The sequence below is a fragment of the Schistosoma mansoni genome, chromosome 6 (genome assembly GCF_000237925.1).
Source record: "Schistosoma mansoni strain Puerto Rico chromosome 6, complete genome".
Classification (NCBI taxonomy): Eukaryota; Metazoa; Platyhelminthes; class Trematoda; order Strigeidida; family Schistosomatidae; genus Schistosoma; species Schistosoma mansoni.
The window spans coordinates 5283243-5296735 of NC_031500.1; the positions used below are offsets into that span (position 1 = coordinate 5283243).

The 13493-nt window shown below is 37.4% G+C and overlaps 1 protein-coding gene and 1 non-coding gene across 2 annotated transcripts in view; one reads left to right on the plus strand and one right to left on the minus strand.

The window, feature by feature from the left end:
- Positions 1-3488: 3488 nt before the first annotated feature.
- Smp_087920 (putative app binding protein) overlaps positions 3489-13493 on the plus strand; it is a gene marked incomplete at its 3' end in the record, with an annotated part of 15907 nt that continues 5902 nt past the window's right edge. Inside the window, exons 1-9 of the mRNA XM_018798039.1 lie at positions 3489-3650; positions 3685-3745; positions 3779-3809; positions 3847-3918; positions 3957-4036; positions 6083-6365; positions 8365-8425; positions 11337-11455; positions 12359-12448. Of these exons, the coding sequence (XP_018653021.1) occupies positions 3500-3650; positions 3685-3745; positions 3779-3809; positions 3847-3918; positions 3957-4036; positions 6083-6365; positions 8365-8425; positions 11337-11455; positions 12359-12448 (948 nt within the window). The 5' untranslated portion in view covers positions 3489-3499. The remainder of the gene's footprint in view (positions 3651-3684; positions 3746-3778; positions 3810-3846; positions 3919-3956; positions 4037-6082; positions 6366-8364; positions 8426-11336; positions 11456-12358; positions 12449-13493) is intronic.
- On the minus strand, positions 13153-13219 carry Smp_tRNA_01132_Pseudo_TTG.1.1. The gene has a single exon. It is a non-coding gene (tRNA).

A 13493-nucleotide genomic window follows, 5' to 3' on the forward strand; every position in this document is an offset into this window, starting at 1 on the left:
GAACTCTTGCGAATGCCTTTTGGTTTAAGAAATGCGGCTCAAACCTTCCAAAGGTTTATAGACGACGTCTTCCGAGGTCTCAACTTCGTACATGCGTATGTTGATGACTGTCTAATAGCAAGTCCGGACAGAGAATCACATCTCAAGCATCTGGACATTGTTTTCGATCGACTCCAAAGGCATGGCATTACTGTAAACATTCAGAAATGCCAAATCGGAACTAACTCCTTAGACTTCTTAGGACACACTATTGATGCCCAAGGCATCCGACCCCTTAGAAGCAAAGCGGCGGCCATTCTGGATTACCCAGAACCGACCACGATCAAGCAGTTACGAACTTTTAACGGACTTGTAAGTTTCTACAGACGGTTCATACCCAAATGCGCATCCCTTATGAAACCGTTAACCGACCAGCTTCGTGGAAATCAATTAGTCTAGACGACACAGCCCGTAAAGCATTCTCCACAGTTAAGGAACACATCGCTCAGGCAACCCTGCTTGCTCATCAGGACACTCAAGCGCCCATTAGTATCGCCGTAGACGCATCCGACTCAGCAATCGGAGGATTCTTACAACAATGGGTTAACAACTCGTGGCAACCTTTAGGATTTTTCTCGAGACGGTTGCTAGACACGGAATCTAGGTACAGCACGTTCGGTAGGGAACTCCTAGCTATGTATTGTGCTGTACGGCATTTCCAACATTCCATCGAAGGAAGAGAATTCACGCTTTTTACCGATCACAAACCTCTTACCTTCTCCTTAAGTTCATCTTCAGACAAGTACTCACCGCGAGAGTCTCGACAACTCGACTACATTTCGCAGTTTACTTCAGACATACAACACATTTCTGGAGCAAACAATGTAGTCTCAGACGCCTTGTCTCGAATAAGTTCCTTGAACAGTTTCCAAGGAATCGACCTTCTTAAACTCTCTTAGCTTCAAAAAGAAGACATTGGTCTTCAGCATGAGTTATCCTCGACAACTCTTAAACTAAGTATTAAGCAGATGGGAACAGGTAAGGAAACCTTACTATGTGACACACCTACAGGTGGGGATCGTCCAATAGTACCAAAACATTATCGACGCAACGTCTTCAATACGTTGCACAATCTTTCTCATCCAAGTGCTCGTGCAACAGTCAAACTTATAGCCGAACGCTTTTGCTGGCCTGGCATGAATAAAGACGTGAGAGAGTGGGCACGCTCCTGTGTAAGCTGTCAGAAATCTAAGGTCATAAGACACAACAAATGTCCCTTAGGCTCTTTCAAAACCCCTGACGCTCGTTTCGACCACGTCCATATAGATTTGGTAGGACCCTTACCCGATTCGAACGGATACTCATATCTCTTAACATGCGTAGACTGTTTTACTCGATGGCCAGAAGCAGTACCGATTGAGGACATTACTGCTGAAACAGTGGCTCGCTCTTTCGTTGAACGGTGGGTAGCAAATTTCGGCTGCCCTTCCACAATCACTACAGACCGCGGACGCCAGTTCGAATCTGGACTTTTCCGTTGTCTGACCTCACTATTAAGAATCACGCGCTTCCGAACGACCGCCTACCACCCACAAGCAAACGGGTTGGTAGAACGTTTTCATCGACAACTAAAAGCTTCATTATCAGCTTCAAACGTTTCACAGTGGACAGACGCTCTTCCACTCGTCTTGCTAGGTATCCGCAATGCAGTGAAAGCTGACATTGGATACACTGCATCTCAACTCGTTTACGGAACGACACTCCGACTTCCAGGAGAATTCGTGGATCCTTCAGCTTCTTCATTGAACATGGATCTAAACTCTTACATGAGTAGGCTTACAAACGCTATGTGTTCAGTTAAACCTGCTCACACTCGACCTCAATCAACTGATGTTTTCGTTCAACCTGAATTACGACATAGTACACACGTCTTCGTTCGTCGAGACTCACATCGACGACCTCTCGAATCGGCATACGAAGGACCCTTCAAAGTTCTTCAACGCGAACCCAAGTACTATGTAGTCGATAAGAACGGTACGAACGATAGCATGAGTATCGATCGCCCCAAAGCAGTGTACTTAGATGGAGACCCTAGCTACGTCGAATTTCCTTCGGTACAATCGTACGACACGGCTCCTACACTCGTAGTACCCTACACGACAGCCGACACACAACTTGATCCTTCATCAACGTCGATAGATAAACCTAAAACAACGCGTTCTGGAAGAAGAGTAAGATTTCCAGAACATCTTAACGAATATTGCACGTAGGACACAAGCTTCATCTCGAATCCCCTTTTCATTGTTTATTATAAAAAAATATTTTTTTAATATGCTCATTTTTTTATTTTATTAGAAAAAAACAAAAAACAAAACATTTTTATTTTTGTTTGAGCGTATTTATATTTTTTTCATATTAAAAAAAACCAAGAAAAACCTTTTTTCCCGGTCGCTTTTACGCAGTTTTGTAAGTGTATTAGTTTATTCATTTTTTTTCCCCGCTCATCTTGTGTCCTTACGCAAGTACGAGTGTATTTTCGACATGCACTCACACATTTTATTTTTCCTCTTTTCCAGGACGGCTGGAAAAGAACGACGAAGTTTCGCAAGGAACCGAAATTTTCATTGTACTTTATTTCTTTATTGCTACGTTGTACATTTTGGTCCCTTAGTTTAAGGAAAGACGACCAGACGCTGCTAAACGAAGCAAGCTATCAGAAGAGTATTTACCAACGACAAACTCGTTGGGTCTAAACTTCTGGCTGGTCACGTCTTAGGGGCATCACTACTCCACTAGGGGGGGAGTGATCTGTAGCTGTAAATAATTCCCCAAAATCAATAGCTTTCTAAGTGTTCGACATTGGATGCTGACCACGTTGTTTAAGTGGACTTGTTTAGCTGAAGGCTTTCGGTCATGCATCCGCACCAGATCACGTTGCAACACGGCGTGGGACACAGCTCCTACGTTACAATAGCCAGTTAAGAACGAAGTCTCTCGATATATTGGTAACGAATCAAATATATCTTTCCTGTCTCTTCTCGTCTGACTTCTCATTTCTGTTTGGCCAAAAGGGTTTCGATTATAGAAGGTGCTACTGGTAGCTAGTTGTTAAACTAGAATATCCGTCGTATCTTCACCAGCATTTGACAACTCTTCTAATTCTTGTTTGTCTCAGCGACTATAATCTAAAATGAAGGAACCTACCTGTCCTAGACTTTCCGTGGAACCCATTGGCTCAATGTGTAAACGTGATCTAAACACAATTTATCAATATGAAATCTGATTAGTCAGGAAAATAATCATGTTTGTAATTTCCTGTGTGTGTGTTGTTGTATACTTTCAAACAATAATTTGGCTTTTAGACCTTTCAAAGTACGAGATCTGTCACAAATGTCTTTACACGCCTATGAAAGAAGAACGAAAATTAAGATCTACGGAATATCAGGTTTACTACTTGTGGTGTACAATAGTGTGGATAAAAGTTCCCGTCTAGCGCTAGTTTCAGATATGGCGCAACTCAATGCATAAAAGGAGTGAGAAGGACAAGCGGTATGATAGACAGTTAAGGCTATGGGGTGATCATGGGCAGTTTGCACTTGAGTATGCCAAAGTGTGTCTTTTGAGGGCTGAAGGTTTGGGGGCAGAAATATTGAAAAATTTAGTACTTCCAGGTATTCATATACTTACAAAATCCGTAACATTCAGGGGTCGGGAGCTTCACAGTTATAGATGATTCCTATGTAACTGATAAAGATTTAGGAAGCAAGTAACTCGAACGTTTTTTCGTATAAACTTTTAGTTTCTTCGTTACAGAAGATCATATTGGAAAGGTAGCTACACCACATTTCATTGCAAAATACTTCTCAGGCAAGAGCACAGGTGGTAACAGAGTCTTTAATGGAGCTAAACGACGAAGTTAATGGAAATTACTTGATTGAGGTTCTTGTTTATACCATATATATCTTAAGCGTTAACAGGATGTTCGCGATTTGTTAGAAAAGGACCCTCAAATTTTCTTTTCTTTTGATATTGTTATCGTAACAGATGCCAGAGAAAAGTAAGGATTTACGTTCCCTAATATGCCAAATTTGTTTTTCTCATTGATCTTTTGATCTACAGGGGAGCTAGTGTTGGCAGTATACCTCTGTACACTTGACAACTATTTACGTTACTACCTTTACGACTTTGTTATTTGACCGAACGATTTCTCATTGCTTTTATGCTATTGAAACTTAGAGAGGTGTACATATGTACCAGATTTTACGTTACGGCTGACTGATTTGTCATCACCGTTTCAACGTCTTTTTGTGCGTGTATACATTTAATTTTTATCCCGTTCTTATGTTGCTCTTCTATGTGACACTCGTCAAAAAGTTTGGGTGGTCACTTTTGAGCCGACTTAAGGCTGTTGAATCAAAACATGTTATAATCCTTATGGTTCATAAATTCCCCTAGAGAATCAGTGTTTAGAAAACTCATGGTAAGCCAACTTATGTTCATTTACCGAAGCGATTTGTTTCGATATGTTACGGATATTACATATTTTCAACCCGTTATTAGACAAATTTTATGGCAAAATGGTTAAAAATATAACAGTTGTCCTTGTTCAGAGTCGACTATTGATAACTGAGTTCAACTGATTTTGTACCAATATGTGCAAATTATCTCGTCATTTTGTATGTTAGGCTTTTTTTGTCAGCTCACTATTAGTCACTTGATTATCTGCATGCACGACTAGTCACTACTTTCCTGTGGCGTGCATGCTTATTTATGCATTATGTGTATCGATGAGTAAATCCAGTAGCTTTTTGTACGATATATCCACGTCCTCATACGTATGAAGTATGGTGAGCAACCGGAAAACCTGAAATTTGAAGCTTAATTTTCGCATGCCGAAATTCCTCTCTTTGGTAGTAACAGCAACCCAAGCCGATATACATTAATATCAGGTCCTACGTTGACTCTGACTACCAAAATATATTGTGATATGATCCCTAATGATCGATTTTCAGCCTCTAAGTCCCAGGCAAGAACCTCGGTCTACTTACTTCGGTTTAGACAACCGGGTTGTACCATTACTCCTCACACTTGATGTATGACATACTAAGTTTCTGATGAATGAATCAGTTTAATTTTTACTAACTAAGCCATGAAAGAAAATAAACGCTGTACAATGAAACGTTTGTACTGAGAATTTAATTGTATTCACGGTCCATTAGTGGCTAATGTCTAGCGGTTCCTTCTGTTGACTTCAAATGATCACAAAAGTTATTTTCTCAACGTTTACTATTAAGGACCAACTTATCCATCGCTTACCGTTTCAAGAACTGAAATTAATAATGGATGTACTGCCTTGCTCATTTCAGCACTTAGATGACCATTTCTAAAAGTCTTAAATGTTTTTGCAGTCACAGTGTAACTACTCCAGAATATCAGAAATTACTTAGTCACCGTCAGCCTGAGTATTACTGATGGGAACTTACACAATAGCAGTTGTGATTGCATATTCAAATTCACGATCGAAAATTTGGTTTCACTTGCCAGATGTTTGTAGGCTTTTCTTAGCAGAAATAGTATATTCATATTAGAAATGTTACCACCATGTTTAGTGTTATGGCGAAATTCGGATTCAGTGACCTAGACCTTTAATCATGAGTTCTCAGGTTCAAGTTATTTCCGCCTACCTCGGTTCGAGCAGCTTGATTATATCTTAAGCTCCACAACCATTATAAAGCTCGTTGGGCACTGATTGAGTGTATGAGTATGAGTTAGTGTCTAACTCATTCGTCATCGTTTCTTACATGTATTGATCGTGATAGTAATGTGACAATCTGAAATAATTCTGTCCGGTGTTAGCGTTCAAATGGGTGGGTAGCTGTAGACAAAACAAACTATGACTTAACGGTACTCTAATCACGTCACAACTCGGTATCCGATAAGTAAAGTAATGATAATATGATTGTTGAGTAGTGTGAGATTTCAGAGTACATCAGAATATTTATGTTGGATCTTTGTTTAAAGTATGAATAAACCAATTTATAAAGTAATCTCAGCGTATAAATTTGAACAATCAAAACAAATGTGTGTTTTCTTTTGTTGATAGATTACTAATTCGTCTCAGTCAGCTTTTGAGTGGCACTTCTATCACTTTGGTGGTATGCTTCAGCATTGGTGTCATTGGATATTTAAGAATCTGCTCTCCTGAACATGTGATAGTCGAATCCCATCCAGATTCCTATTGCCCTGATCTAAGACTTGATCGACCGTTTTCTGATTTCGTTAAAATGGTAAACGAACAACCGTTAGAGGAAATGTCATCTGAACAGCTTTGTCATACACCGTGGCTCATAATTGTTTATGTTTTTCTGCAGAAGTTTATTTCTTTAGTAAGTTTTACTGCTGTTAGAGATTTGTTTCAATTTTGATTTGTGGTCAGTATCTTCAGTTTCTGTTCCGTTTGTCGCTAATATTGATGCTCACATTAATCGTAATGGCATAGATACATTCACTCTTCAACTCCCCTCAAATCTTCGAAATCTTTTTTCTTTCTATGCCTAATTTTTTTCCATTACTCCTGATATTTTTACTACTTCAACCATGTGTTTTGGCTTGGTAATTTCATCTCTCTGTAATAAGGTGGTGTGGCAAACTGAACTATTGCAAATATGTACCGGATTCTACATTGCGTGTGACTGAGTGACTAGTGTACTACTCATTCGTTTCTTGTCTTCAAAGCTGTGTCTGACATCACATCTGTTGTTATGCTAATTATTTTCTAATCTGTGGCTTATGCTCATACATCCTTTTTTGCAGCTATTTGGCCAACTTGCAAAAACCATTTGGAAACGTTGATAGAACTAGCTTTCAATCGGTAGCATTATTCATTCGATCATTTAAATAATCATGTGGAAACTAAAAATCAAGTTCACCATGCTTTATTACACTCATCGGTGTGTGATGTCAATCTAACTACTGATATCTAAAGTTGCCCTGTTTGTGTTCGAATGATTCTATTATTAAAGTGATATTTCCGCATTATGGTATAAAGATTAACTAGTGTTCCTCTTTTCATTTGCTTGTTCTCCTCATTTTCAGACAGACTAACATTGTATATCTTAATCTGCGTTTGGAATCAACTGTTTTAGGTCAGAAAATACCAATTAATAGAACTGATTTGATTGTTATGGATGTTAACGATTCTTATTTCTTTGAAACATAGTTAAAACTCTGGGAAAATAATATTAAAGCTAAATGGAAGTCCTATAAAAGAAAAATAATTTCATCATTAGATATGTAAAATCGTAAACTGTAATGGTTAAAGCATGTGTTAGGGAAGATTTATTACCATCTGTCTCATTCGACAGGCTATTTTAGGTTGAATAGAGATAGATCAAAAATCGTCCCAAGATTATCAGATCAAGGCTTCGTCAAATTATGAACTTTCTAACTATCGACATAAGCTCTGTTAGGAAGTGTGAACCCTATGAGCTGCCTGTTAGCAAACCTAGATTATCAAGTTTAGACTTTGTAATTTAATTCAATAACTACTGTTTGTAGCTAATGTTTCATGATCTTTTATGATTAATGTCTTCTTAGCAAGGTTATTTTACGGGATACGGATGCTAATCTAGGGCCCGACTTTCCCCCTTTATCCGGACTTAGGGTGGTCAGTAACCCTGGAGGGGCTCTAGGTGGAGGTAACCAATTTTATATTCCTGCAAATCATAGACATCTTATTTTGCATCCCCTATTTTCTTTGTATACGGGTTTTCTATTCCGTTGTTTTTATATCTGTGTACTACTGTTAGGGTCATTACTTTCAGTTCTTTGTGTTGATTTCTCTAGTAATACTCTACACAGTACACAACTACTCTAGGTCCTTTGTTACTTCTGTTTGCCAGTAGGTAAATAGAATGCTACTCTGTAAATGCTACAGATAAAATGTAGGCATATAAGTTTAATGTCGTGAAGTTAATATTTTTTTAACCTGCATTTTGTGGCTCGATATTTTAAAGCATTTATCCTCTACAATTGAATCACTGATCAAAGCTTTTCAAACTAATTTGGTTTACATAACCTGGTAGTAGTTAGTTCATAAACAGGTGATTATATGAAAACTAATTGTCAAGTTATTGATAATTGATGTGAAGAACTATCGTATTGATTGCTGATATTATCTTATATTTTACTACATTTGCTGCTCTAATTTCAATTTACGCTATATCTATCAGTTACTTGCGTCACCATTTTATTGGACTAATCCCTCAGTTTCAATATTTTATTTCTACTAAAAAAACTGTATTTAATGTAGTGTGTCTTGGTTTCTCCATGTTGTGTAATTGTCCCACTAAGTTCCAATTTTCTTTGATTCCCACCTTTTTTTAGCACGGCCATTTCCCAAGAAACCATAAAGAAAAGGCAGAGATTAAAGATATGATTTCTAAAGGTAACCACACATTATTCTTCTGTTTCTATTTGATTTCCAGTGTATGATGTTGTTACTTAAATGTTTCCATATACTCAACATTTTGTCTTAATGATAACTTTCAATTGTGAAATTTTAAGCCTTAATTTCCCTAAACTTACTATTGTCTTGACAGTCATCTCTTAACTCATCCAGTCAGCCATAAGCAATATAAATCCTGGCATATATGTACATCGTTCCAGTTCGCCGCACCATGTATGTACAACAAGGAGAGATTTTAATAGTCAATATTAAAAAAGAGTAGTAATATCAGCTTAAGCAATCACTCAAAGGTTAAAACTGACCCTCCTTACTAAGGTTAGATGCTATTGTTTACTCTCATTTTATTGGCTTGCCTGAACGATTGTTTTTTAAAGCGGTACACCAATTATTTAATTGCATTTGTATACTTTTCACGCGTACCCACTAAATATAACCTATTGCATAAATTCATACATTAATACTTTATTTAGTTCTCACATCGAGCATATTTGGGTTTACTGTCTTATTTAATATATTCCACAGGTATTTTCCTATTTATCACTTATTCATTTTGGGCCTAATAATAATAATGTTAGTTGTTACGTCCTCGATATATCTACACAATAATATACAGGAGGGAACTTGTCTCGATCTACGTTAAGGCCTTGACGCGAAGGTCTTACTGGTTTAACCTTGAAGCTAAAAACTCATGAATCGGAATTGAGCTAAAGCCCTTACGTGGAGGCCCAAAAACTATCCTATCATCTGATTAGTTGACAAGCGAGAGAGAAGACAAGTCAACTGTTACACTACTAGATTTATTCCTGATTCCCGATTCAGATTCGTGTAAAAAGACACATGAGTAAATAGATAACTAACATGACCACAACGGACAAATAATTAGAAAAATACAATTATGTCCAAATTAGGCATTGGAGTGGAAAGATAGAGTACAAAAGCCTACGTTTAAATTACAATGGCTCTGGAACAAAATAAGGTTATGGTTTAAATCATACAATAAACGAAAGTTTATGATTTACAGAACAAACGAGGGACAAAACTGAATGTTAGTATTTTACAAACCTTAAATTAAGTAAAATAACGTACCCAAAAATGGCTCCCATTGTTTGTCATGGCTTCTTCATTTCTCTGCTCACAATAATAATAACAATAGTAATAATAATAGTAATAAAACTCTCTAATGTTATAAAAACGTATTCACTTAATTTTTAGTCACATTTAGATATACTTTTCCCATTGAATTTCTCAAACTTTGATCGGTGGAAAGATGCTCAAACACATTGTTAGGACTACCACAGTAGTCGAAACATAACTTTCAACCATTGCGTTGCATACTCGAAAACCACAATCTTTTCGATGTAACTAGTAACCTCTGCCAGGGAAGTCCTACTCACTGCCTTCTCGTGGCGGGGGTGTTCTTTACGAAATTGGGAGGACGAAAAGCGAATGTCCGGCGCTTTAGCCGGGTTGGTGGACACGGAGAGTCCACCTAGGGGAGTTGAGAAACCCTGATTCTAAACAAATGGTGCTCATGGGTTCCAGTAGACTGAGGAAACAAATGACGTGTGAATCACCGGCTACCATGGGACTGCATCTAATCACGATGCTCTACTGCCTTGTGGATCAGATCTTTCGGTCAAAGGCTCCGGGTGTGGGCCCCTAAGAAAACCACCTGCTTCAGTTTGGGCACCTGGGCAGTATCACAGCCCTCAAGCAAATTGAATGAGATTTGTATGGCGCATATGTATCTGGTGCTTCCTTGTACCAATATTTATGTGTTTAAATGATAATAAAATAATAATGTTCTCTGACCCTAAGTTGCCAGTTTTGGTCTCACCGTTCTCTAACCGACCTGTCTAACATGGTACGACCTAAAGAAACATACTTTTTGGCCAATATGACTCGGTTGAGTCGTCACGATGGGCAAACTCGATCACCACTTCAAGTCAGCAGCTAATTTTGTAGTAGTAGTTTAATGTATATGGCGTACATACAAATACTGTCAACTGTGGTTTCATTATTATTATTATTATTATTATTATTGTTATTATTATTAGCTTTATTCAATATTATATTTTTGGTAAATTTAGAATTTTCTGCGCAAAGTATTTCAACAAATTTCTGTTTCTTATTTCTTGATCGATCTTGACGATTAATATTGAGTGGTCGCTAATTAGGTGTTAGGAGTTCAGGAATCGACATCCGAATAATGTACATTCTTTCCGATGTATATCACCAGCAACCACAATGTCTCTGGTTGTGCTCTTTCCTAACTTGTGCAGCGAAATGTTGTGAACTTTTCAAAAACGCGGTTAAATAGTTTGTGCAATTAATTGACATAATTATGTGTTGAAACAAACAAAAGACAGATAACTTGTTGAAATATCTAGATGGCAGGAATAGGTAGCCCAGATAATCAATCAGGTTTTATTCGTCGATTTGAACTAAACATAATGCATCGTCGAACTGAACTCTCAACCGATATTTCGCTGATAAAGGATTCCTACTATGATTATGAAATGATAACAAATAATATCCAGATTTCCTCTAAAATCCGACATGAAATAATTGTCCTTGGTGCCAAAACTTGTTTGGTTACCATTCATTTATCTCTTAATTACATAGATATAATTTAATTCAATCTGATTGGATGCTATTTGTTGAACATGATAGATGCGGCTTAAGACAAAAACTTACGTATGTCACGAAGTTGTGTAGGCTCCGAATTTTCACTTGTTGCACCAGCTTTGTTTCAATAAAACAAACTGTCAGTCGGTGTCTCCTTAAATAGTTTATATGATCGTTCTTGTATTCTTGCATCAATTTTATTTAGGATACATTTATATACTAGTGAAGTTTTTGTCAAGTTTGTAAATCATCTATTTTCTAGGTGCAGTTGAACTTTGGAGTCAATTACGTAAACGTGAGAATAACCTGGATTCATCTTTTGTCTTGGAAAATTTTCAAGAAGCATGTCAAGCAGTCAATACAGCAGTTCTACCGACTACAGTTAGTTTATTTCCTGCAGATATGTTTTCGAAAAGTTGTTTATAATTGTAATCACATAGTGCTAGTCGGTTTGATGTTACAAAATTCTTTACTGGGTGGTTTCGATCATTTGAATACCGTAAAATTTGGCACAGTAGTAGTTAAAATTTATTTTACTCCTTTATTGATACGTGGCTGTTCGTTGTTAAAATTCACGAAATATGCTGTTTACGTCATGCACAACGAACACCGAAACCTCAGTGTGCCGTCTATTTTTCAGGTTTTCAGTTTAAGTAAATAATGAATGGACTATATTTTAATCGATCACCAGCGTTACAAATCCTTGAATCTTGAATACTTTGGCACTACCGAGCTAGGCAATACTTATTGTTTTCATATACATCGCTTTCTAGCATTATGTAAACTAATAACCTTGATCGCGTTAAACTCAAACCCCCTTTTAAACAATATGACTGTCTTTATTTTTTCTTTCTGAGGATTCAGAAAAGAAAACGACAACAAAAGCTTCTTGAATGCATTCTATACAAACTTTGATTCTTCTCTTTGATTTTCGTTGTTTTTTACATACTATTCATCCGAATGTATCTTTATAATGGTTGTAAATTTTCTCTTTTGTCCCGTATCACTTTGTCACCTATCATAATAAGTTGATGTGTAGATGAAGAGTTCTATTTACGGAAGTTGTATAATTTCTTTCATACATGAATATAGTCTCTAACATATGGTCTTACACACTATGTAAGCTAGTAATCTCAAATTTTTGTTTCTAGTTCTTTATTATTATTGTGCTTACAAGTGTAGTGTTAGTCATAGTTTTATGGACAATGTACTATGTAATTATCTCAAGGATACATTTATACTTCCATTTTATAGGACCATTGAAACAAGTTTTTTATGTTTTAGATTCCTGAAAATGTGAAGAAGTTGCTCGAGGATGACCGCTGTAATGATCCCTGTCTTACAAATATTGGTATTTCGGGATCCAGTAGCACAGTACGCAAATACATGAAATAACATGTTTTGTTAGAATTAACTTGGCCTTCCACATCTTGAAGGTCACTTATTTCACCAAGTTCCTTTCTTAGTAAAGCTAGTGATTTGTTCTCAACATCCCCAGGCTTTATTGTTCACCGTATAAGTGCGCTAAAAGTGGATTATTCACTTCAAATATTTAATGGTTTCATACACATATTAAAAACGTTGTTTTAAAAAAAGAGTTGTTACGTCGCGAAATATCGCGTATTGCGATAGGACTACACGAAATTCTACGATTGACCAAATTCAGATATCCTAGTACGACCCCGATACTGTTCCCCAACTCCAATAAATCAGAACACAGATGTTAAGCGAGAATTGTTTATGGGGTCAGAAGCAGAACAAAAATAATTTACAGACAAGGCATATTTATACAGTTAAGATGACTATGAACAGTAACTAATGGAAAGAAAGGACACGTAAAGGTTATAATTAGGACAACTCAAAATTTACCAATAGGAAAACGACGCGTGAAAGTCATAGTTAGGACAACTGTAAATAATGACCAATAGGAAATAACATGTGAAATATGTGGAAGGTCTGGAAACATACCACTTTACGGTAAGCAGAGATGGGTAGTGGCTAGCAGTGGAATCCAGGACGCGCGTTTCGTCCTATTTGTGACTCGTCAGCTGGATGTACCTGCATCTCAGAGTTGATGTTCACTCTAGGACTCGAACCCAGTACCTTTCGCTTCAAACGCCATCGCGTTATCCACTCGGCCACTGAGTCCTGATAGCCACTTGCTTGTGCGATGGGGTGAAGTTTAAATTCATTTAGTGTTGTTTGTTTGAATCTTCCCATCGATGTGTTAGGACTGCAACTGGTCAGTCTCTAATTGGCATATGTACACACTGTGCGTATTGCCTCGATATAGCCTTAATTCACAAGCATGGTAAGCAGAGATGGATAGTGGCTAGCAGTGGAGTCCAGGACGCGCGTTTCGTCCTATTTGTGACTCGTCAGCTGGATGTACCAGCATCTCAGAGTTGATGTTCGAATC